This window comes from Caenorhabditis remanei, chromosome V (genome assembly GCF_010183535.1).
Source record: "Caenorhabditis remanei strain PX506 chromosome V, whole genome shotgun sequence".
NCBI lineage: Eukaryota > Metazoa > Nematoda > Chromadorea > Rhabditida > Rhabditidae > Caenorhabditis > Caenorhabditis remanei.
In genome coordinates, this window is record NC_071332.1 from 11,580,378 (window position 1) to 11,604,410 (window position 24,033).

A 24,033-nucleotide genomic window follows, 5' to 3' on the forward strand; every position below is an offset into this window, starting at 1 on the left:
CTTTTTCAGATTTTCTTTCGATTGAGTTTTGATGTTATTTCCAAAATATGTGTAGGTGTGTGTCATAATTGTAGGTCAACTCTCTACCAAAAATAGGGGTCCCTCAATGAAAGAAAAAAGTTCCTGGTCGTTCTTTCTTTTGCAAACAAACGGGTTTTTCTGAGAAAAGGTAAGAATAATATAAGAATGAGGATTATCGTGAAAGGAACTGGCTCAAACTCAGGATTTTTTTCTGGGTTTCACAAAATTTTGACCAATGTTTGCAGAAAACTCAATATTTCTTACAAACAAAGAGAACAACTATATGAAGATGGCTTTTTGTCTATGAAATTTCTGATCGTTTCTATAATATTTCGGTACAATCAGAATTTTCTGGAAAATCAAATTTGTTTATTATGAACAAGTATTTTCTGTGATTAATTTCTAGAAAATAAAGTAATACATCACAAAAAGGAGGTCAAACTTCTGATGACAGCATGCTTTGATTGATTAAAACTACGAGAAGAGCTGATATCAGAGTAAATAAACAAATACATTTTGTGTGGGGACTATGAACTTGATCATACTTCGCTAGAAATCAGCTTGGATTACGACTAAATTCTACATAGGGCACAACAACTTGGTTTAGTCTAGTAAATGAACAGATCAATGGAAACAAATTTGAAAAAACTGAAAATGAAGACACCTTACAGTTGGAGACTGTCAACATTATGCATGTATCTTCGGGTAAACAACCAAGAATTTCAGAAATCTGAACTATTCAAATATGCAAAACGAAAATGAGTTCATTGAGAACTTTTGATACATCTAGATCTCTGGCCCACCCTCTTTCTTCTTCCTTTTTTCTACTACTACTAATCCATTTTCTTCGATGTGTGAAATGGATTAACCTTGAAATTTGAAAATGAGTACTTTTTGCTCTCTGATCATCAAATGTTCAGTTTTTTTGTGTTTTTTGGAGTGAAACAGCTGGAAATTTATTATCGTTTCAGTTGAAATTATAAGTTCAAGTTATGGAGTTTACGAACCCTCCGGTACTGTTATAATCATTTTTAGTTTTACGATGAGGGTAATCTGTCTGAAATACTGTATTGTCAAAGATGTTTCATGAGATCAATTACGCTTTCAACATTTTGATGGATCAAAATGTGATACACCAAAACAACTAGAATGTACTATCCCCACTATCAGACAATCTTTCATTGATCTGATCATCCTCTTTGAATTTTCATTTCCAGTAGTATTTTGATCATTTACTCGTTTACCATCTACGTAATTCACTAAGAATACACCCACAATTCTTGTAGTTGTTATCATTTTGAATTGAAAAACAAACAGGTTGTGTCAGGTATTTTTCGAATCATTAGGGTACAATCCGTGAAGTATAGAACATTATTTGGTTTGGGAGAACATACGGGACTAGAATTTTCAGAAGAGATAACTGCGAGAGTTCCAGTTGTTTTATATTCTAGCGTTGCATTGGCAAAATTGCGGTAGTGTTATTTTGCTAAATGAGGACTTTTTCAAAGTGAAATGTAATAAAGATCACTAAATCTTTTACAGTAACTCAAATCTTCAAAAATGGAAATGTCTCCTTTCTAAGAAAATCAGACCGGATCGGATCAGACCATCTTGATCCTTTTCTATTTTTTCTAAAATCTTATTTTTCATTTCAAAAGTTGGGTTAACAATCCTGTGGTTCTTCTTATCTCTTTTTTTCTATTAGAACCAGTGATTCCACAAAAAAGGGCATAAGATTCATAGTATTTATAGATTTGCTCAAAGGACATTTTAGGATTTCCAGAGCAGGAAATGACTACAGATTTGTGAACCATCGGCTTTGCTCGCTTAAAAACTAAGAAGTTACCATAAACCGAAAAACATCATACTGATTCATTGAGTTTTGCTCTTCAACCGAGGTAACACAATATTTTTGACTCAGTTCAAAGGAATGACAAAATAAGATCAAATTATCCCAAGACCGCAACTCTCGTGCTCTGAATACAATTCAAAAAATTATTACAAGTTTCCGATTGTAAGTCTCGGCTACAGTCCTCTTTTAAATTTTCTCCAAATTAGATCTATTTAATTCTAGTTTGACAAGAATCTTCTGAACATCAATATTTCCTCATCCAGACAACTGCTAATCTTCTCCTCCGTTTATAGACTTTCTGTAGAATAACATAAGCTTACAAGTAGGTCAAATAACGTTCAATGCAGATCACTAAATCGGGAATTTCCGAATCTTATAAAGATTAGGAAGTGCATCAAAACAAGTTCCCGGTATTTAGTGCTAAACCAGATCAGATTAGTTCATCTTCTTGTTTTGATCTGTTATTATTTATGTCTACGTAAGAATTATCTCTCTCTGAAAACCACCCACAAATTATCACATGAGGAACCACTTATGTCACAGATACCTAACTTTCCAAAGGTGCAAATCACAGGTTTATTGGAAAATGAGATACTTCCGTTGACCGAAACAACAATCAAAAAGATGATAGGTATTCGAATTGACGTAATTCCGATATGTGTCTGATGGTGTTCAACTAGATCAAAAAATGCTCAAAATGCACCAAATCTCACGTATCCTTTTTGTGTTTGAGGAAGAGAGTAGAAGCCAACGATTAGAATGAAATTGGCGACGTGTGCCCAATTTCCGGAGAAAGAAAAACTTGATGGGGATGGGTCGAATTTCAGGTTAGAGGTGGAAAAAAGTAGATCAAATACGCTGAATTCAAAAAAGAAGGAGATGAAAGAAAAAGGGATTGTGAGAAGTATCGAGACTGTAGATATCAAGAGAGCTAGCTAACTGAGAGTCAGTGTGGATCGTATAGGATACTGTAGTTTTTGTGTTCTTCAATTTTCTGGAGAATATTAATAAAGATAATCTTTCTCAAGAGGAATCCGAGAATTTTTCAATCAGACCCGGAATGAAATTTCGAATAAACCAGATCAATTTATTTTTTTTCTCGTTGCTGCAAATAAAATCAGCAGTCAAATCCGGATAAGTGGTGGCTAAATATGACGAGATTTTCTGAAAAAATAAGAAGAAAAGTGATTTCAGAACAAGAGGAAACAGCTGATTTTCTGAAGCGGTTTTTTTTTCTAATTTACAGGGAATTCGTGATTTTAGGTCAAATTGTTTATTTGGTTTCGCGTTTTTTCTTTCTTCAGAATTGCATTTTGAAGAGAGTTGAAATGAAAAAAAAATAGAAGGAAAATGAGAACATAGATTCAAAAGGAAGAGAGCAAGTAGCATTGAAATGACAAATTGAAGACGGAAACAAGCTGGTTGAAATGTGAAAAAAAGTGTTCCGAAAGGGAGAAAATTGGGTGCAAAATTCGTATAATTGAGTGGAAGAACAGGATTCAAGTGGGTGAGTCAGTTAGACTTGAATACCCAAAAAGAAATATTTTTTCGAGAAAAATTGAAATTGAATATTTTGAGACTTTTAAGTGTTAATTGAAAAGTAGACACCTGGATAACTTACACATAGACATTCAGATCAAAAAGAAAAGTTCGAATTCTCTCTCCTAGGTGGGAAAGATTCCACTTCTAGGTCTACCAATTCTCACATTCTTCTATTCAGTATGGTCAATATCTTAGTGCTTGAATAAGAAAAAAAATTGGCTTTCAAGTCCTAATAATCTTCGATTCCGTTACAGCAGTTTTAAAATTTTGCAACATTTTGGAAAAACGAAGAAAAATACAGAGAAAGGGTGAGGAAAAATGAATAAATGATCCGTGAGACATCCTCTCCAAAAATCAAAAAGTGTGCGTGTTCAAGAAGAATGTTTATAGAAGGTAAGAGACTAGAGTATATGTTTTGATGTATGAGTAATAGGTTGCAGAATATACAGACACACAGACAGACTTGTTCAACTCGTCAATTTGATCATAAGTGTTGTAAAAACTTGGAGAATGAATGAAGTCACAAATCAGAATGTTCTTTTCTTTAGTAGTCTTCTGATCCACGTGGGATCCTGGTACCGTGAGAATGGGCGTGGCTTAGTAGGACTAAAGTATGATGATTTAATCGAAACCGCCTCCCCCGCTTCGTCATTCATCGTCACTTTTCCTCTTCTTCTGAATTCACAAATTCTGAATTCTGGATTCAGAGTCCGTGGGAAACAAGGATAGAAGGACGACGAATTTGTTTCTTCTCATTTGATTCAGAATTCAGAATTTTCAATTTGAGAAGATTCATCTTATAGGGATGTTTGATTCCCTTTTTCTAGTTGATTTATATCAAAATAATGAGAAATTCATTAGATTCGGCGGCGGGAATAAGAGAAAAGAAACATGGAAGATTTTCGAAATTTTCAAAATTTTGATGAGAAAATGAGGGTGGAAAATGAGGAAGGTGTTTGGTCAGAAATTTAAATTTTCAAGAAAAAAGAGAAGAATTATTTGGAAGTGGAGGATCATGAAACAATGGTATCAAATTTATTGTTTTGGAAATTTAACGGATCAGACAACAAAGAATAAATATGATGTCTGGAGGTTTAGAGGTGAATTACTAATTGATGAGCACGCTTTATTTTGGACTGACCAAAGAAATTTGGACAAACACAATGACAACATGGACTTTCAGAAAAGCTAACATAATTGAAGAATACAGTCTACTGATGGCAATACACCGTCAGCCGGTTTTTGGATTCTGCAGTTATTAGGGAGAGAGAGAGATCGGGATAGTGAAAAGTGAATCATAACAACAAATGATGTTCGAAATTCTTCAGATTCAGCAAAACTTTGGAGCACACCCCAAACAAGGTGTGTTCAATAGAATTTGGACACTCTGAGAATCTAGAATTCAAAAAAAGAATTGTGACTTCATTTTAGATTCCAACAAATCATTTTTGTACTTCTCTTTTCCCTGCTTTGTTCTGAATTTTCGTGTAAATTTACTAGGAATTTTGGTGTTTTTCTATCCGTTATTTCGAAAAATTGAATATCAGAGCACTTTTTCCCTTTACAGAATAGAATATTTCAAAGAACTCTAAATTGTCATCATTGAGAAAATCACGTTTTCGCATGGTCTCAAAAAATGTCTACAAAAAAAGGTTTAACAATGCCGGTTCCAGATACTGTGGATCCGTAGATAAACTGATTGAGGAAGAAAGGACATAAAATTTTTTTCTCCATATAGCCTAAACTTGAAAAAGCTTTGTTTCAATGATCGTGGGAAATTCGTTTAGTGTTTCGGAGTTTTGATTGAATTTAGAAGATATTGAAATTCTAAAACCTCAAACTTACCACCCAACACGTATACAAACTACTCAATTAGATGTACTCGTAATTTGAATTTATTGGAGAGAGATATACTTTCACAAATCTGAAGTGAATGAGTATAATTCAGTAACAAAATCCGTACAACTCACGAGAAAAGTTCCCATGAAAACTTTAGAAAATTCGTAACGTTTTGATTGAATCTTTCCTCTCAATCCTGAAATATTCCTAAAATTTTAAATGAATTTTCTCACGATTACAATGGTCAGTAGTAGTCGTCGTACAACCGACCACGACTACTACAGAAATGTAAATAATTCAGTGAATCATATTAGAAATGGAACAAAAACCCGTCGTCATCTGAATCTTGTGAATCTTCCAGAACATGCTCATTTTTTGGATATTTTGTGTTTTTTTTTGTAGGAATTTAATTCATGAATGGATATTTTCAAGTCAACAAGAACCAACTGGAAGATAGAGAAATTATTATTCTCCCACCGCCTCCACAATTTATTTTCGGGAGCTAGGTGTCTAAAAATAAGAACTCTATTTCTGGGGGGGGGGGGGGGGGACCCCCAATCGGTTTTTGTCACTTTTTCTCATGGAGAATGTTCTCGTTTTGGGTTATTTTTGGAGGTCTATTCAGGAAAATTCCTAATTCGGGTTCGCTGGGATTTTTAGTTCCGCTTTTTTTAGAACTTGAAAGTTTCCAAATATAGACGCTAGAGATTTCTGAAATTCAGAATAAATTTCTTAAAAGTGTGAATGAGAGGAATTGGAAAATTATAGAATAAGAAAATCAAAATAATTCTTTGCAAAAGAAAAAGCATTCCAACCTTCCGAGAATGTTCTCACGATCTTCTAAAAAGTAACCAGTTTCTGGACACTGATGTCTGGCACAGTGCCAGGTACCAATGCCCTTCTGCAAACAGAAAAAAAGTTGCATAACGAATTAATATTAGTCTCCTTTCAATAGAAAAGGGCTTCATAGAGAGTATCATGTTTCAAGATTTTTGGATTAGGAGGGGGAGGATTAGGGAATTAATAAAGAGAGCAAAAAATACTGATGGAGTAGTTAAACGGGGGATCCAGAAAAAGAAATTATGAATATAAGGCCAGCTAAAACCTTTTATAGCCAGATTTGCAGACTCAAAAATAGTGGGCGTTTGAAATTTCGGATGGTGAATAATTGGCAGGAAATAGGTGTCAAATCCATTGAGGGAGGATAGAAAAATTGGGATTTATTTGTTTTTTGGAGAATTTATTTCCGTTTTTGTTGTTCGACAGAGTGTGGGCGGGACTTCAATTTGACCTGAAACGGAATTTTAAATTGAGAAAAAATGGGTTCGAAAATAGATGGAAAACCGGGGAAATTCAATAAATAATTCAAGAAAAAAGAGTCCTTCAGAAAATAAAGGTCACGAAAAATAGAGGATGTGCAAAATGGGTCGAAAATCGTATAGTTGCTGTATTTACATCCTCCGTTTCTCAGTGGTTGAAAATAAGCAATTGCGTAATGGAGTCGATTCGAGTCTAATTGGCCGAATGCTATTTGAAAAATAAAAGAAACCTGGAAAAATATAGTCTCACAAATATTAAAATAATTAAATAATTTATTAATTATTATATAAAACACTCTGACTAACGGGTTTGACATAGAATTGGTTTGGAAAGATGAATAAATACACGAAGTTTGAAAGGAGCGAAACATTTTTGGGATCTTGGAGTGAACAAAAAAACACCCGAAAAGCCTAAACAACTATAAGAAGTTTTTAGATTTCAACGGAATCAACAAAATTTTAAAATTTGGAAAAGGAAAGAAAGGGGGAAGAGCAGAAAAAAATATGAAATAGATAGATAGGAATGTACGAAATAACAAAGAAATGAAATGATTATTATTTACTTCCGTCTTTTATATTGATTATCAGCAGCTGGGGAGAATGTGTTGCGAGCCCAGTCGAGGAAGACTTCCAGATATTCGAGGACACGATTCTGGAAAAAAAGATGACAAAATAGAAGATAAGATTCCAGTTATATACTTACTTGATTGAAGAAGATCAAAGCCAAGGAGACAAAGAACGGCAATGAGAGAAGAGTTCCAACACTAATATCAACATCATTCAATCTTTTCGATGTAGTCAAAGGGACACGTGCTACTTTCATTGCTTGATCAGCAACAACTCGGACTGTCTTTGCAGCAAATGCGTTTGGAGGCTTCTCTGGTTCCACGCGAATTGCATATTCGACTCCGTCACGTGGAAGATTCACGAGGTAATGGAGATGTTGTGGAGCAACAACACTGGAAGTTTTCACGTGTTCGTTGTCATTTCGAGTGATGACCACTCGAACAGACAAGATTTCTGGCAGGGTGTCCATTCCAATTTCCACTGCAATATCAGTAGTTTTGACCGTCTTTGTGGCAATGAATTCCAATCCTTTGACGTCTTCTGGAGTCATTGAAACTGTGAATTGTCTAGGGAAAGTGTGTGGAGCATGGGATCCATCGGTGAAGGATTTAGCATAAACTTGGTATTCGCAATCAGGAAGAAGTCCACGAATTCTGAACGTGCCATCTGGATTGGTTGTTGCTTCCGATTGATGAAGATCACATCCTTGTGAAAGGGCTTCGACGATAACATCTGCTACAGAATTTCCAGACATTTCTCTTATTTTTCCAAATGCACTGAAAGATACTCTTTTTCCCTTCAAAACAACGTTCTCGTGCTGTCCTTCTTTCACTGAAATTGTCGAGGTGGATGGGGAGAATTTGTATTCTTGAAGAATGGCTCTGACGAAGTATTCTCCTGGTGCCAAAGCGACGAAATTCTTATGAGCTGTTGTATCGAGAACATTGTTTGATCGATAATCCGATCCTCTTCCACCAACTAACGAAAGAAGAACACCATCTAATGGTTCATTAGTAACCTCGTCCACAACCTTGATTGATAGTTGAGAGAGTTTGACCGATTCGAAATGTCCTGGAGTTGAAGTTGGAGTGAATTTGAAACCATCAAGAGTTGCAGTGATCTCATAGTCCTCGACACGTTTAACTGGGCCGATTCTGAAAAATATTTGAGTTGATTCTGAAAACTGCAATTTTTCTTACTTGAATTTTCCATCTTTGCCAGAAGCAGTTTCGATAACCACATCCTTATCCGATTTCAACACAGCCTTCACAGCAGCGTTCTCAACAGCTGGTTTGATGGATCCGTCCAAGAAAATTCCACGGAATGATTTGAAAACCACAGCATTGTTAATACACTTTCCAGTGACGGTAATGCTTTTTGAAGTTGGTTCGAAGAGACGGACCTTTGACGATGGAACAAGAATCAACTGTTCTCCAGAACTTGCCAATGGTTCATCGAATGTGAATCGACCATTTTCAGATGTCGAAACTTGAATTTCTCGGTCTCCGGCACTTGATTTCACACGAAGAGAAACTGCTCCATTCTTGTCATTTTCCAGATCAATTTGTCCAGTAATTCGTGCTGCGATAGCTTTTTCTTTGTGAACTCCGTCAAAAGGAACAGTCAACTTGAACTGTTGCTTGTCGAACTTGTAACACGAATTGAGGGAAATATCGTATAGACCAGAAGTTGGAACACAGATTGAAATAACTTCTCCTCCCTTTGTTTCGGTTTTTCCGTTGAGTTGTTTCTTGTCAACACTGGACCATTCCTGAAATTTAAATAATGATTTACCAAAACACAAGAACAAAGAATAGAATCAACTTAAAGTGTTTTTGTTTTTGAAAGGTTCTCACTTACAATTTCAGCTGGATGCGAAATTTCGATTTGAGCTGCAAATCCACTCTGCTTGAAATGAATTGCAGGTTGTGTCTTGCTTTGAACAATATTCAAAGTCATCTCAGATTGTTCCCAACATCCTCTTCCATTGTCATCCAATCTAGCACTATATGTTCCTGGTCCAATATTCTCAAACACGAAGACATCGGTTCCTTTCACACTTCTTACGAGAGTTTGTCCTGGCAGATAGAGAGAAATAGTAGATGTAGGGCAGGCTCCAATACATGAGACATGAACGTTGGCATTTGTTTTGAAGTGTGTGAATCGCAAGTTCGTAACTGGTTTTGTCAAAACATCAACTTCCAAAAGACGTGGAGTCAGAGAAGATGTCTTATCAGTTGGTTCGACTGTGAATTGACCTGGACTGACTGATTGACAGAAGCTTCCATCCGGTTTTGGTTGAATTTCCAATGATCGTTTATCGTCTTTTCTGGTGAATGTCAACTTCTCCAGTGTTCCTTCTTCAGTTTTCTCTACTTGTCCACAGATCTCAAACTTCTGAACACGAACTTCCTCGATTTCAACTTTTGGGAATTGAATTTTCACTTGGACTGCGTTGAATTGGGTGTTTGGAGCATTTGCAGTTACAGTTGTCTGTTCACCTTCCTTCAGATTTTTGAGAGTAATGTATCCTTGGGAATCAGTTTTTCCGCTCTTCTGTCCATTGACAAGAACTTCAACATCAGATAATGGTTGATCTTTTGCAAGTACACGAACACGTCCAGATGCTGATGTTGCGATGAATCCAGTCTGAAAGTAATAGGATTATAATGAACAGTCTTCATTTTTCACGCAAACATCAGTTTTCAGACAGAAAACACTGTTTCTTTCTGATACTGTACCTGGAGAGCTGACTGCGAAACTTCAATTTTTTGAGGATTTTCATCGAATGTGATGGAAGTTGGACCATTTTCATAAGAAGCCATCAAATAATAGATTCCAGATGGAATACAAGCAACAGACAGTCGTCCACGTGGATCAGTTTTTCCGACGGAGCATTTGACATTATGAGTGCTTGGTACATTTGGTGCTCCTTTGCTGGTCTCACATTTGACATTTGGTAGCTGAAAATGAATTCATATCAAAATTTAGAGAAGAAAATGTTTAGGCAAAAATTAGAAGAGAGGTTCATTTTCAGCCTAACACCCGGTTTTCTAAACTTACATCAATGGAAGATGCCGCATAAAGTGTAATAACTGCATCAGTGAATGGATGGAAAGCCTGTGTTTTTGTGGCGATTTCTAGTTGATAACCAGAAATTTTGAGATTTGGAGTGACCACAACTGGCGAATTCTTAACTTCTACTGCAGTTTTTCCTCTAGAAATGCACTCAGATGAATCAGAACCAGTAGATACTTCATATTTGCCTGGCGGAGCGCTCATTTCGTACTTTCCACCTTCAGAAGTCTTTGTAGAAGCGACTTGTTTCCCATTTTCAGTCAAAACGAGAGAAAGACCAGCGGGTGCTCCATCAACTGTTCCACGAACTGAGAATCCAGTGAGTTTGAAAATGAGGTCTTCGTTCTTTGAACATGCATCGGTTTTGCCATCGATTTTGATTTCGATAGTATCAGGTTCTGAAAAGTTGCAAGTTCGAGGGGTTGTATGAAAGCAGACCGGATTGCACCAAGTCTAATAAATAAACAGAAAAAGAAGCAGATTTCCCTTTTATAACATTTCTTACCAAAATAGTATCCAGATGGAGAGGAAACTTTCAGAGTGTACTGTCCCTTGTTGTAAACCGGAATCATGAAATATCCATTCGATGGATTCACTTCTTCCTCATGCTTTAAATGTCCTTCCAACGTCAGAAGTTTTACCTTAAATAAATTATATATCGATTGATAGAAACGATGTTTCCTACCTTCAATTCAGAGTAATCTATTTGTGAGGTTGATTTCACGAATCCAGCACAACTGTAGACGTTGGCAAGGGCTCCTGGGAGCAGAAATGATAACACGATTAATGGTAAATAACCCATGATCTGAAAAAAGATTTATTGAAGAACACTAATCAGTTTCCAACGAAAGAATTTTGGAAGCCATAAAAAACAGGGTTGAAAGGTTCTCATTTTAATATCTTGAACTAATCTGCTATATAACAAATGGAACTATGAAGTATCGAGCAAAACCCGGAAAAACGATGGGAAACTCTATGACGCTAAGTAATGGGCGCACTGTCATGTCGGAGTTTCGTTGGGAAATTGAAAACTGCTCAATGCTCCTGGGTAGTAAACGATTGATTCGCTATGTGAATGAGAAGATGAAACATTGTGATTTTGGATGACATGGATCATCAAAACATGTAACTACATTTGAAGAATGTTTCTAGTTTACAACCTTAGTTAGATCATGTAGATCAAAGAAAAAAACTAGTAAATTATCAAGATGGCTAGTTCAAATCGATATATTAAGAACCTGAGTCTTCCCTCACTAGACCAAGCAAGGGCTCATCTGGGAGAGAGAAGAATCAATGAATGTCATTCAAAAAGGGATGCCATCCGCTCGAATTCTTATCGCAATGAGTGGAACCTTGGAGTGTCGTAATGGTTCAATAGAGCGCAGTTGCACCACTTCAACGCTGGTTTTACGATAGTAAGGGTGTGTCATAAATTGGATACAGTTGAAGGAAAGTATGAAAAGGAAAAATTCTTACGCAAAAAACATGAAAATTATTATTGAGCGAGAGAAAGTGAAGTCAAACAATCTTCTCGATGCTCATTAAAAAAATGCGTTCCAATTATGTAGAATGCTAGTATGTTATGTGTAAACTCTATAGAGAAGATCCAGGAGATGAACCTGTTATCAGTAAAGAGCTACAGCTTATTCCGGGTTATTAACCCTGAAGTCGTGCTAAATCTGAATCTACATTAAAAATCAACTTTTGTGGAAAGTCGATGAGACACATTAAACAGATACACGAAAGCTTCTCGAAAATCTAAATAAAACAAATTGGAGCAATAAGACGAATAGGAGTATAAACTCTGTTCAATTAAAACTTCGCGATTCAGTCAAAGTGAATCATCCAATCAAACTCTTTCTAGATCAGTGTAAATAGGCATTTGAATGTTTTATTGTTTTATCAACTTTTGAATAAGTCATCACCCTGATTTTGATTAGCTTATGTTAAACATGTATCTACTTTTTTTCCAATTGTAGATTGTAGATTTATTTCCTGTGGCAAGTTTCCGAATGATCTGAAAACTGCTGACCATCATATTAGTTCTTATCAAAGAAAGAAAGAGAATGGTCAGAGTAATGTAATGCAAACAGATAAAAAACCGGCCGAGTTGAGAAACTTTTCTCACTTTATTTTTTATTTGAATATTGACTTGATTCTATCAACTTTGTTTCGAAACATTTCATTTTTGCAAAAACAATTTTGATCACTTTTCTGAAAACATTTCACTAAATAAATAGTTACAAATCTAGACTTCAAAACTGTACAGTTCTTATTTTCCACTTTTGTTTTCTAGGCAGTCATGTCTGAAAACCACGGATTTGTTCATGATGAAATTGTAGTTCAACCGGCTACTCCAACTGGAGGACAGGTAAGAAATAACTGTTCATTTGTTGAATTCTCAACAAGTTTCAGCCTCCGAATGGAAATCAAGCAAGCGGCAGAAAGAGATCAGTCGATATTGGTACTTCTACAACTCAAATTATCATAGAGTGAGAGTTTTCAAAAAAAAACCCTTATGGATGTATGGAAAGACTACTTTCAGAAGTGAACCTCCAGCTACTAATCGTGATTGTTGGAGTTCAATGTGTGACGTGTTCGGAACTCGCCAATCTGCATATATAACCCAACTTCGTCCAATCAGTACATATCTTTTGAGATGTCAAGAAGCACTGAAAATATTTCAATTCGAATTGGAAAGAGATATCAAAACAAAGCAGTCGTCAATGGCAACCTATCAACACGTTATGGATTGTGTCATTGAAATTAATCATGTTTCCAGTGAGTTTTCTGTCTGTTACTCCTAAATTTCTAACTCTGAAAACAAACTTTTCAGTGCATCGGGATCTGAATATTCCACCGGATGAACACACGATGCTTCGATCGGTTGCCTACGAGATGGCTCTTTTAGCCAGAATAATCGAAGAAGTCGCTAATCAGGCAGGGGATAAACCACGGAGTAGAACAAATTCCTTTCAGCGATTAACTATTTCTGCCCCGGTAAGAATTCAAGACTTCTGAATGTGCATAACCGGAACACATGATTTCGATTTTTCAGACAGTGCACACGAGTACAGAAGGTGACGAAACCCGAGATGTCGGAACAGGTGAAAGTGTTCCAGCAGTTGATGTCGGATCTCTCAAAGATAACATTTCGAAAGTGTTCGAAATGGTTGAGAACTTGATGAAATACATTGATAAGAAGACAGAAAGAAGATGGTGGTTGAGAGATGTTATTAATTTCACTCAAGCTGCTGTCAAGGTTGCACTTTTCATTAGTGCTGCAATTTCAGTCGCATATCATGAAAATCAAATTGCCCCTATCATCACACTGGTCATCACTATTATTCAGGTAAGGATTTTTGAATCTACATATGTTAACTGTCTATTTCAGGGTATCACCGAAGGATTCGATCAATATTTTCTCAAAAACAAAAGTCCAGATGACATTCATATTTCAGTACTCACGAATACAATGAACAATTTAAAAAGTTAGGATGTTTTCAATTATTCTTTTCATCTCTTTTCTCTTCGTGATAATTCTCATTGTTATTTTGATAATGAATGACAAAAAGTGAAATCTCTTGCATTCCATTGTTTTCCTTGGCTAATGGGCAGGGGCGGTACATAAAAGTTTGGGTACATCACAACAGTTTGACACCGAGTATAAATGGAAAATTACTTGAACATTCCCAAACCTGTGACATGTCTCGGTACTTTCTGCTTCTCCTGGTTTTCAATGTCATAACTTTCGAGGTACACAGCCAATACATCGGTGGAGGATGCGGATGTGGGTGAGTGTTTCTTCCAAGTTCCTCGTGTTATATGTATGCCTGCAGAATGGGTGGATGTGGATGTGGTCAACCAACAATAATTGTACAACAATCACCTCCCCAATACATAGTTCCACCACCTCCCCTACAATCACCTTCGGTTCAGCCAATTCCACCTCCTCCGCCTCCTATTTACGCTCCGCGTCCTCCGCACCCTCCACAACCCATATATCATCAAGCTCCACCTCCTCCTCCCATGTATTATCAAGCGCCTTCCCTTTATCATCAAGCTCCGCCCCCTCCACCACCTCCGATCCCTCCACCACCGATGCAACCTTCACCTTACTACACGATGTATCCGACTGCCACCTTTAGTGGTGTTATGTATGGTTAGAAGATTAAAATCTTAGTTGTTCCTTTTTGTTCTATTGATTTGTTCATTTCCTCCAGAAGGAATAAGTTATTTTGAGAAACAGTTAAGAGGAGGGAAAGTTCAGAGAAAAGAGAGTTTTGATGGCTGACAGCTTTGGCAATAGTCAGTCCTGGAATGGGACAGTTGTGGAAAAGCCTACATACTTTCATGTTTGCAGGAAAACTTGTTGACATTTGGAAGAATAATATACTTCGATCACTGAACATTCTGAAGAAACAAACAGTGAAAAATGTAAGAAATAGAACCCAGACTTTTGTTTTTATTTTATTTTATTTTCATTTTACATGAATCAGAAAGCCAGTTCAATAAATCTACAAAAGCGATCATGAATTAGTTAAAGAATTAAATAAGACAATGAAGGCGAAGCCGGCGATAGAATTAATTTTTTTTTGAAGCAGCCTTTCTACAGAGCAGGTTTTTATATTGAATGCAAAAAAGTTTATACAAAGATCATTCCATCAAGATTAGGATGATTATTTATCTGTCTGGTGAGCTCAGCCACGTCTGCGTAACTTTCCATGTTGTAATCTCTTTCGTGATCCTTTCTGAAAAGAAGTGTTTGTTGATATTTCAGCATAACAAACATAATGGATTACAACCGCATTATGAAAAATTCAGGTTAGTCAAAATAAGTACCTATAAAGTTCGACTGCTCCATCAAGTGTCTCCTTTGCTCGCTTGGCAGCAAGATGAGCATAAAGAACCGGAGCTGGCACAGAGACAGTTGTCGTGGTCCGGCAGAACGTGTAGGTAAGTGCATGTGTAAGTGTTGGCCAGAAAGCATCACGGCATTTCCAAGTGTTCCACAGGACGTAGTAGTGAGTTGGACGAGCCAATCCCACTTGACCGACTTGCGTAGTGAGGTAGAAGTCATAGTAGTTCTTCGTGGTCACTGTGTCCTCAACCAGAGTTCCAGGAAGGACATTGTATCCTTGTTCTTCGATTCCTTCTGATTCATTCGTCAAAAAGAACCGAGTATGATGTCTCTTCGTGACAACAATGTAGGTGATGGTTGGTTGGTAGGCGGGGTCAATTAACCTACAAGCATTCTCAATATCAAGTTTCTCTTCATAAAGAATTCTCTTGAAGTCTCCTTCTGAGAATCCATCTCTGTAGACCACAATATGCGCTGGACGGATTGCATTATGAATAGTGAAATCATCAATGCGAGCTTTCACTTCATGTTTGAACATCACAATTTTTTCTTCTCCGACACTTTGAAGTTTCGAGGTAGAACGATATTCAGTACATTCTATATCAATGTTTCCGACAATACTGGCTACTGACAACTTCCGAACTCCCGCTTCTGAATCCTTGCGATCTCGAGAGTTCGGATGGCAGACATCGACTCCAAGGATCAAAGTGGGACTCTTTGGATTTGTAACCTGTTTCCACGACTTGTGTTTTCCTTCACTGTCCAGTTTTCGATGAGTTGTTCCCACTTTTCCAAGGATTTTTTCAACAATAAGGCTTGTGAAATCAGAAGCCGGCAAGAACTGAAAACAATAATCTTGTTGGTTGTTCCATTAAAAATGGATACCTACCCCAATTTGATTGAACGTATCGAAGAGCATTCCTTGAGTGTAAATTCCTGATTTATTGTCAGCCAAATACTTCACCACGTCTGAATGATTTCCTTTAACAATCTGAATAACTTCATCTTTAACTTACTGTAATCGTTACGAATGGAACTGTCCTTTTCCTTCAAAGTAGTAAATCTACTTTCGAAGATCACAAAACATATTGGAATTATGACTTCATCTTCCTCCTTTTTGTATTTTTCATCGATATGAGTGAGAAGAGATTGGAAATATTTATCGATTTCTTCTATTTCATTTTTGAGTTGCGAGAATTCCCAACTATTTTGAATGGCTGCTTGACCCATTTCCTCATTTTCCCACACGACAGGCTGCCCAGCTTTTTCGATTGCTTTCATCAAGTTATGATAATTAGTACTGTAAACGGAATATTATTATGGATAGTATCTATCGTGTCACTCACTCATCAATATCCGGAGCTTCATTCCTGCCCGGTGCTGCAATTTTCAAAATCGATCCCAAAAGTCTCTTCTTCAACTTCGGTGCATTTCTGTCTTTCGTTCTCACATATACAGAACCTTCCAAAACTTTCCTCATTGGCTCCCTGTCGAGTGCTTTCCACGCCCCTTCGGAGTGTTCGTCCGTGAATTTATCATTTCCACCGTATACGACAGTTGGTGGTGGCAACACTGTTGCATTAACTTTTAGCATACTTTTCTCGATGACGACCCCAAAGTTTCTCATGAAAGCGTCGTTGTTGTCCACAGCGGCGGGGATATCTGTGATTGGTTTCTGAGAGATGATGTGTTGAAGAAGAATCCGACGCTGTCTGGCGGTGAACGAGGTCCTATTAATCATCATAGCTTTCATTTCTCTAGTCGTGTATCCGTCGAAACGTTGAGGCTCAACAACCATGGTTACAAACTCCATGGGATACGCGATGAATTTCTTCGGTGACCGTTTTCGAATACAAGGGAGATTTGGATAACGAAGGCGGATGTTTTTCTCAGTGAGATAGTATTCCGCAACCGTTCTCTCTTTTTTAGTAGTGTCATCTATGAATGTTTGTCGTTCAGCTGTTCCAACCAGTTCGAAAAATGTGAAATCATTCTTATTCTTTCTGTATCTATTATTTTCCTTCATATTTTCCTCTTCCCATTTTCGAGATTCGTCCTCTTTGAGGGCATTTTCAATGGTGTACCGAAGTAACATTTTGTTAAGAATTCTCTCCATAATTTTTTGATTTTTTTCGGTGACAGTAGATTTTATCAATTGTTTGTCCCATTTATCAGCGAATTCTTCATCACTGATCGTTTCACCCTGAATAATTTCAACGAGAAGTCGTATGATGGGATAGCAGGGACGAGTGAACATTGTTTGGGATACTGAAAGATATTTCATCAAACGGAACCGAATAGAACGGAAACTCACGATCATAACATGCAGTGATACCAGCTCTCAAATTCAATTTGATTCCAATCGAAATTCCGGTTCGGATGTCAATTCCATTTTGGAGTGACACAAATATTGGAGCTTTTTCGAATATGTCGTCATGTTGACGATCTTGAATCATGAACATGTTCCGATTGAATACTTTGTATTTGTTTTTACATTTGCTGCAATTCATCATTTGAATTAAAATTATAAAGGTTTTGGTTCTGAAAAACTATGTTTTAAAAATGAAGGTCTGTTTCCTGTAAGCTAAACGTTTTCCATAGATTCTTTTCAATGTTTTTTTCACAAATAGGACCAATCGCAAATTATACTATATGTATTAAATTCTAGAAATCAATCCGAAAATTGAACTTACTGTGGGAATCTGACACGAGAAGTGGCGATCGCATCAATGAGTGTGGAGAAAAGTTGACTATCAACATGCTCAACGGATTCTCCGAACTGGAAACTTCGAGTAAATTTGTAAATAAAATGATAACGTTCTTTGTTTCCGACGACTCCAGAACCACAAGGAAGTTGCTTGGTTGACCACAACATGTTCACATCATTAAAAACGTAACTTGAGTCTGGTAGAAGAAATTCCGTTTTCTTGCAAATGTTACGAAACGTTGGACCAGCTTCGTCTCGTTTAGTCCACAGTAGTTTGCCTTTTTTCACGTCAATATTGTACTCATAAATCGTGAATGATTGAGTTGGCAAGTGAACAAGAGCATGGTTGGTCCAGAGCTCTGTTTTCCATCCCAAAGTTTCTCTCTCAAACACAGATCCTTCTGGTCTTTCGAAGAATGTTTGTTTGTTGTGTGCCATATCAGCTCGTGAAACTTGCATGTTCGGGTAATGAGCTGATCCAGCAAGATCTCCCCGATTGGCGATTCCTACAGACGATCTCTCGAATCGTGGCCGTGGTGGACCTTGTAGGGAATACATGTTCCCACCTCTCCCACCTCTTCTATGATTTCCGCCTCTTCCAACACTCATTTGTCTCATTTGACGAGAAATATCGCTTCCTCTTCTCCCATCTGAATGATGGAATTCACCTCGACTGTGTTGGTAACCTCGATGAGAACCTCCTCTACGATTGATGTTATTCTGACCACGAGGTTGATCTTCATCGTCAAAGTTTTCCCGGCGTCCTCCAGATTCATATCCTCCGCCTCTCGGTTGTCCATAACTAGCATCCGAGTAGTTTCGACGTCCACGACTCATGATTAGTTCGCACGTTCTCTGCAAAAATTTAAAGTTAAAGAAAGTTAGTGCGAGTGAAGAAGAATCATAAAAACGGACAATGCAATAACGAGTAGGCTGCGAGAAGAGAGAAGACTCGGAAAGAAAGTGAAGGACAAGGTTTTCAAAATATTAGTCGATAGTTTTGTATACGAGGACAGACAACAAGTGAGTGATTTGAAAAACGAAACTGACATTGAGTTGAATTAAAAAATGGAAACAGATAACGGAGAGCGAAGTGTGAAAGTTGTGTTGTAGAAGGAGAGGGACAACGGGTGAAGTATGAGAAGTTCGTGATGTGTTCATCAATAACTGAAGTAGACTATTTCAGAAAAGTCGGGATGCAAAGGACGTTGGTGGGACCAGACATGACATAAGTGAACAAAGAGTGGGATACAAACTGATTAGAATCCATAATTTTAAAACCAAAGTTTGTATGATAAAGAGATTAAAAGGAACAAAAAGACAACTGGTTCGATAATACTTTCGATTTATTTGCACGTATAAGTTGTGATCAGAACCAAAAATGTTTGCAGAATAAAATAGTTTCTGCTTGAATTCAAGGTGGATGAAATTCAATGAGAATCGTACTTGAGAGTAGTTTTCAAGGGTGAGAAAGGTTTCAAAACATGTTTCAAAACAAAAGTACTTTGGAATTATTGAGGCACAGATAGAAGGCAGAACAAATATTAAAAGGATGATTATAATAATTGGGGATTATTGAAAAGATCGAGATTATTAAAACTCAGAGGTGGGAGGACCATAGTAATATATAGAGATAGAATAAAATCAACAGATACAACACAAACAATAAGCGATGCTATACAAGAAATTGAGTTGTCTAGACGAAGACCATTCCATCCAGACGTTGATGGTTGTTGATGTTTTCGTTGAGGATAGCAACGTCTTGGTAGACATCCATGTCGAACTCCTTGTTGTCTCTCATTCTGAAAAAATCACTCTCAGTTTAATAAATAAATAAATATATATATATATATATATATGTGATCTGCAGAAATGTTTTCACTCTGCGGTTTTAGTAATAAAGCTTACCCGAAAGTTACAAGAGCTCCATCAAGTGTCTCCTTTGCTCTCTTGGCAGCAAGATGGGCGTAAAGCACAGGTGCTGGAAGAGCAACAGTCGTTGTGGATCGGCAGAAGGTGTATGTGAGTGCATGGGTCACTGTAGGCCAGAATGTTGGGAGACATTTCCATGTGTTCCACAGCACATAGTAGTGGGTAGGGCGAACTAGGCCCATTTCGCCGACTTGGGTAGCCAGGAAGAAGTCATAGTAGTTCTTCGTGGTCACTGTGTCTTCAACCAATGTTCCTGGACGGATGTTGAAGCCTTGCTCCTCGATTCCATCCAGCTCATCCTTGAGGAAAAATCTGGTGTGATGTCTCTTCGTGACAACAATGTAGGTGATAGTTGGTTGGAAAGCGGCGTCGATTGAGATGCAGGCATTCTCAATTGCGATTCTTTCTTCGTAGAGAGTTCTCTGGAAGTCTCCTTCTGACAATCCATCTCTGTAGACCACAATGTGTGCTGGGCGAATACCATTATGAATGGTGAAGTCGGTGATTCGATTTCGGACTTCATTTTGTAGCATTACAATTCTTTCTAAACCAACACTTTGAATCTTGGAGGAAGCACGATATTCGTTGCAATCTAAATCGATGTTTCCAACAACACTGGCTACCGACATCTTCCGAACTCCAGCATCTGGGTCATCGCGATCACGTGGACTGGGGTGAGAAACATCGACTCCAAGGAACAAAGTGGGTTCCTTTGGTTCTGTTACTTTTGTCCAGGACTTGTGGTCACCCTCTCGCTCAAGTTTACGATGAGTTGTTCCAACTTTTCCAAGAATTTTTTCGACGAGGAGGCGAGTGAACTTACACGTGGATGGTGTCGACTAAAAAACAATTGGATCAATTGAACTTTCAAGAACACGATATATGTCTTAACCATGTAAAGAACTCACCCCAATATTCTGGAATGTGTCGTGCAACATTCCTTGAGTGAAGATTCCAAGGTGGATATCCGCCAAATATTTCATCAGATTGTAGTCGTTTCTGATGTGATTGGTAGTATTCACGAGAGTTGTGAACCTTCTTTCAAAGAGCACAAAACATATCGGGATAATGATTTCATCCTCCTTCTTGTATTTCTCATCGATGTTGGTCATGAGATCAACAAAGTAGTTGTAGATAACAGCTGGTTGATCTCTGGATTGGTTGAACTCTATAACACCTTGAATGGCTGCTTGACCCATATCCTCATTCTCCCAAACGACTGGTTGACCAGCAGCTTCCAGTGCTTTCATCAAGTTATGATAGCAGGTACTGTAAACAGAATATTATTATGGATAGTATCTATCTTGTAACTCACTCATCAAAGTCCATAGGTGCATTGCTGGCCGGTGCTCCAATCTTCAAAATTGATCCCAACAGTCTCTTCTTTAGCTTTGGTGCCGACGGATCTTTGTTTCTCAAGTATACAGAGTCCTCCAATACTTTACGAATAGGAATGTGATCGATGGCTTTCCAATCTCCTACGGAGTGCTCATCATAGAATTTAACATTTTCACCGTATACGACAGTGGGCGCTGGGAGAATGGTAGCATTCACGGAGAGCATCTCCTTATCGATAGTGACTCCATGTCTCTTCATGTGAACGTCCGAGTTGTCGACTACTGGCGGAACGTCTCCAATTCTGTTCTGACTGATGACGTGTTGAAGAACAAGACGACGTTGTTTCGCGGTGAAAGTAGTCCAACGAACCATGTCAGCCTTCATTTCAGTAGTTGTGGCTCCTTCATATCTTTTTGGTTCAGCAAGCAAGGAGACCAACTCCATTGGAAAAGCGATCAACCTGTTTTGATTTGCCTTACTCGGCTTCTTCTGGACACATGGTAGGTTTGGATAGCGGAGCCGAATATTTTTTTCGTTCAAATAGTATTCAGCAACCGTCATGGAAACTCCCTTTTCATTAGTGAAAGATAATCGATCGGCAGGAGTCGTCAAGTCGTAGAATTTGAAATCTCTCTTCTGCGGAGGGTTTACATTATCAAGTGAATAACACAGCTTCATTTTATGCAGAACTTTCATCATGTTCTTCTTATTCTCTTCTGTCACACGAGAATTTTTCAAGCTACTATCATAGCTTGTCTCGAACTCTTCATCACTGACAGTTGCATTAGCAATGAGATCAACGAAGAGACGAACAAGCGGATAGCTTGGACGAGTGAACAAGGTGTGAGATACTGAAAAATAGGTGTCATTTGGAAGGGTACTGTAGCATTATTCTGATACTTACAATCATAGCAAGCAGTGATTCCAGCTCTCAAATTGAGTCTGATTCCAATTGAAAGTCCCATCCGAGCGTCCATTCCATTTCTCACTTGCATGAACAACGGAGCATTGTCGAAACTTTCCAACTCCGGGGGTTTGTGATCCAGAATCATGAACATACTTCTTTTGTAAACGGTGTACTTGTTTCGACACGTTCTGAAATTAATTCATGAAAAGTTGCACAGAAAACTCATTGAAATTACTTTGGATATCGACAACGAGCAGTTGCAATAGCATCGATAAGAGTGGAGAGAAGTTGACTGTCTCCCTGAGTGATGCCTTCTCCGAACTCGAAACTCCGAGTGTATTTATATAAAATGCTCTTTCTTTTGTCTCTAATTTCGCCTTGAGCATATGGAAGTTGATCAATCGTCCACAAAAGATTGACATCATTGAAGATGAAATCTGAAGATCTCGGCCACTGTTTTCTTCCTTCTGGAGAGTTACGAATTTCATGGAAGATAGGGGACACTTCTTCCTTTTTGTTGAGTACCTTCTTGTTGTTAAATACTTCAATGTTGTACTCGTGAATGAGATACTTCTCCGTAGGCAAGTGTACAAGAGCATGGTTGGTCCAAAGCTCTGTCTTCTTACCAACTTTTCCTTCAAACACACTTTTGCCTGCTGGTCGTTCGTAGAACTCCTGCTTGGTGTGCATCATGTCCTTCTTTGCCACCGGCTGTCTCGGATAGTGAGCAGATCCTGCGAGATCTCCTGGGTTTGCCACTCCAGCCGTTGATCTCTCGAATCGTGGCCGTGGTGGTCCTTGTTCGGAGTACCTGTTTCCTCCATGGCCTCCTCTTCCACGATTATCATCTCTTCCCATATTCATTTGCCCCATCTGACGAGAAAGATTATCTCCTTGGTGATATCCACCACCTTGACGTGATCCCCCTCCATGACGATAGTCTCCGCCGCCACGTTGATCGTGGTAGTCATCACGGCGATCTCCATGCTGGGATCCTCCATGCTGGGATCCTCCATGCTGGGATCCTCCATGCTGAGATCCTCCGTGCTGTGATCTTCCTCCACTATGCTGACTTTGGCGGTCATCATTGAAGTTTCCACCGCCACCGCGGTTGTAACTCATTGCTGGTGCTTAGTCGATCAACCTGAAAGATTTTAAAGTTTGGGCATAACTAAAGTTATAAGAATACGCGGATCAGAAGGGTTTCAAAAATAATCAGAATATAGTTTATAGAAACAATATTCACGAGAGATGGGGATGAAATACATAGGTGGATGCACGCGCACAACTCAGCAACACATGTTAAAACTCCGCCCATCGATGTGTTCGCGGTGCGGAGCCTAGCACCTTGCCAGTTGAAAGTGGAGTTTTGAGAAGACGTGCAGAGGGTTTTAAAATAATCTCGAGAGCTTCAAAAACAAAATGATAAAAACAAGAGAGATGAAAAGGATAAGCTTTGAAAATAATGATGAAGACCATTTTATTGTATAGGTTAAAAAAGACATTATATCGAAAGGTGAAGCCAGATTAAAGAAGGATGCTAACTGATTTATTTATTTTTTAAGAGCTAAAGAAGAAACATATCTATTCTCTCGGGACCCACTTGCGAACGCATAAGAGTTGGTAACTGTTCAGTGAGTGGGCAAAAAATTTGATTTATTTTCAGATAAATATATAAAATTGAGTTTGGTATTGAGAAAAAAAAATTCAATTTCGTTTTCAAAGCCATGTATAGCTGACAAAAAGTGTAATTGATCCGTCAAAATACGTCAAGATCCATTTGAAAGTGAATAAACAAATAAGTGAGGGAGAAGAGAAGTGCGGAAAGAATCCATATGTCTTCTTCAAAAAGACTCGACGGGACAGCAATGAAGCCGTCGGCTAAAAATTGGAATGAAAAAACAGGAAGATATTTGGATGAATATCCTCAACTCTGTGGGATACTTTTTGTAGTGAAAACGAGATATGAATGAATGTGAAGTTAGGGATACATCTCGCATTGAAGTCGATGTTTCCAAATTATTCATAAAATTGGAAATAGATTCGACTACTTTGATAAGAATGAGGGCG

The 24,033-nt window shown here is 38.0% G+C and overlaps 5 protein-coding genes across 5 annotated transcripts; 2 read left to right on the forward strand and 3 right to left on the reverse strand.

Annotated features, from left to right (window-relative positions):
- Positions 1–7,132: 7,132 nt before the first annotated feature.
- GCK72_019109 (uncharacterized protein) lies at positions 7,133–11,020 on the reverse strand (the record flags this gene model as incomplete). Its single annotated transcript, XM_053732880.1, has 8 exons — positions 7,133–7,225; positions 7,277–8,294; positions 8,340–8,911; positions 9,001–9,789; positions 9,882–10,103; positions 10,204–10,616; positions 10,724–10,859; positions 10,904–11,020. 8 exons carry the CDS (start codon positions 11,018–11,020, stop codon positions 7,133–7,135), a joined length of 3,360 nt encoding a protein of 1,119 aa, XP_053581793.1.
- A 1,500-nt stretch (positions 11,021–12,520) lies between these two features.
- On the forward strand, positions 12,521–13,714 carry GCK72_019110 (uncharacterized protein; the record flags this gene model as incomplete). The annotated part of the gene is made up of 6 exons (XM_003115327.2): positions 12,521–12,589; positions 12,634–12,710; positions 12,764–12,999; positions 13,055–13,218; positions 13,277–13,570; positions 13,613–13,714. The coding sequence occupies 6 exons, from the start codon at positions 12,521–12,523 to the stop codon at positions 13,712–13,714; spliced, it is 942 nt and encodes a 313-aa protein (XP_003115375.2).
- Positions 13,715–13,923: 209 nt separating this feature from the next.
- On the forward strand, positions 13,924–14,385 carry GCK72_019111 (uncharacterized protein; the record flags this gene model as incomplete). The annotated part of the gene is made up of 2 exons (XM_003115626.2): positions 13,924–14,012; positions 14,058–14,385. 2 exons carry the CDS (start codon positions 13,924–13,926, stop codon positions 14,383–14,385), a joined length of 417 nt encoding a protein of 138 aa, XP_003115674.2.
- Positions 14,386–14,863: 478 nt separating this feature from the next.
- On the reverse strand, positions 14,864–18,623 carry GCK72_019112 (uncharacterized protein; the record flags this gene model as incomplete). Its single annotated transcript, XM_053732881.1, has 7 exons — positions 14,864–14,969; positions 15,061–15,920; positions 15,969–16,048; positions 16,096–16,379; positions 16,426–17,347; positions 17,394–17,578; positions 17,773–18,623. The coding sequence occupies 7 exons, from the start codon at positions 18,621–18,623 to the stop codon at positions 14,864–14,866; spliced, it is 3,288 nt and encodes a 1,095-aa protein (XP_053581794.1).
- Positions 18,624–19,482: 859 nt separating this feature from the next.
- On the reverse strand, positions 19,483–23,085 carry GCK72_019113 (uncharacterized protein; the record flags this gene model as incomplete). Its single annotated transcript, XM_053732882.1, has 6 exons — positions 19,483–19,588; positions 19,695–20,557; positions 20,627–20,987; positions 21,034–21,907; positions 21,961–22,151; positions 22,199–23,085. 6 exons carry the CDS (start codon positions 23,083–23,085, stop codon positions 19,483–19,485), a joined length of 3,282 nt encoding a protein of 1,093 aa, XP_053581795.1.
- Positions 23,086–24,033: the final 948 nt, after the last annotated feature.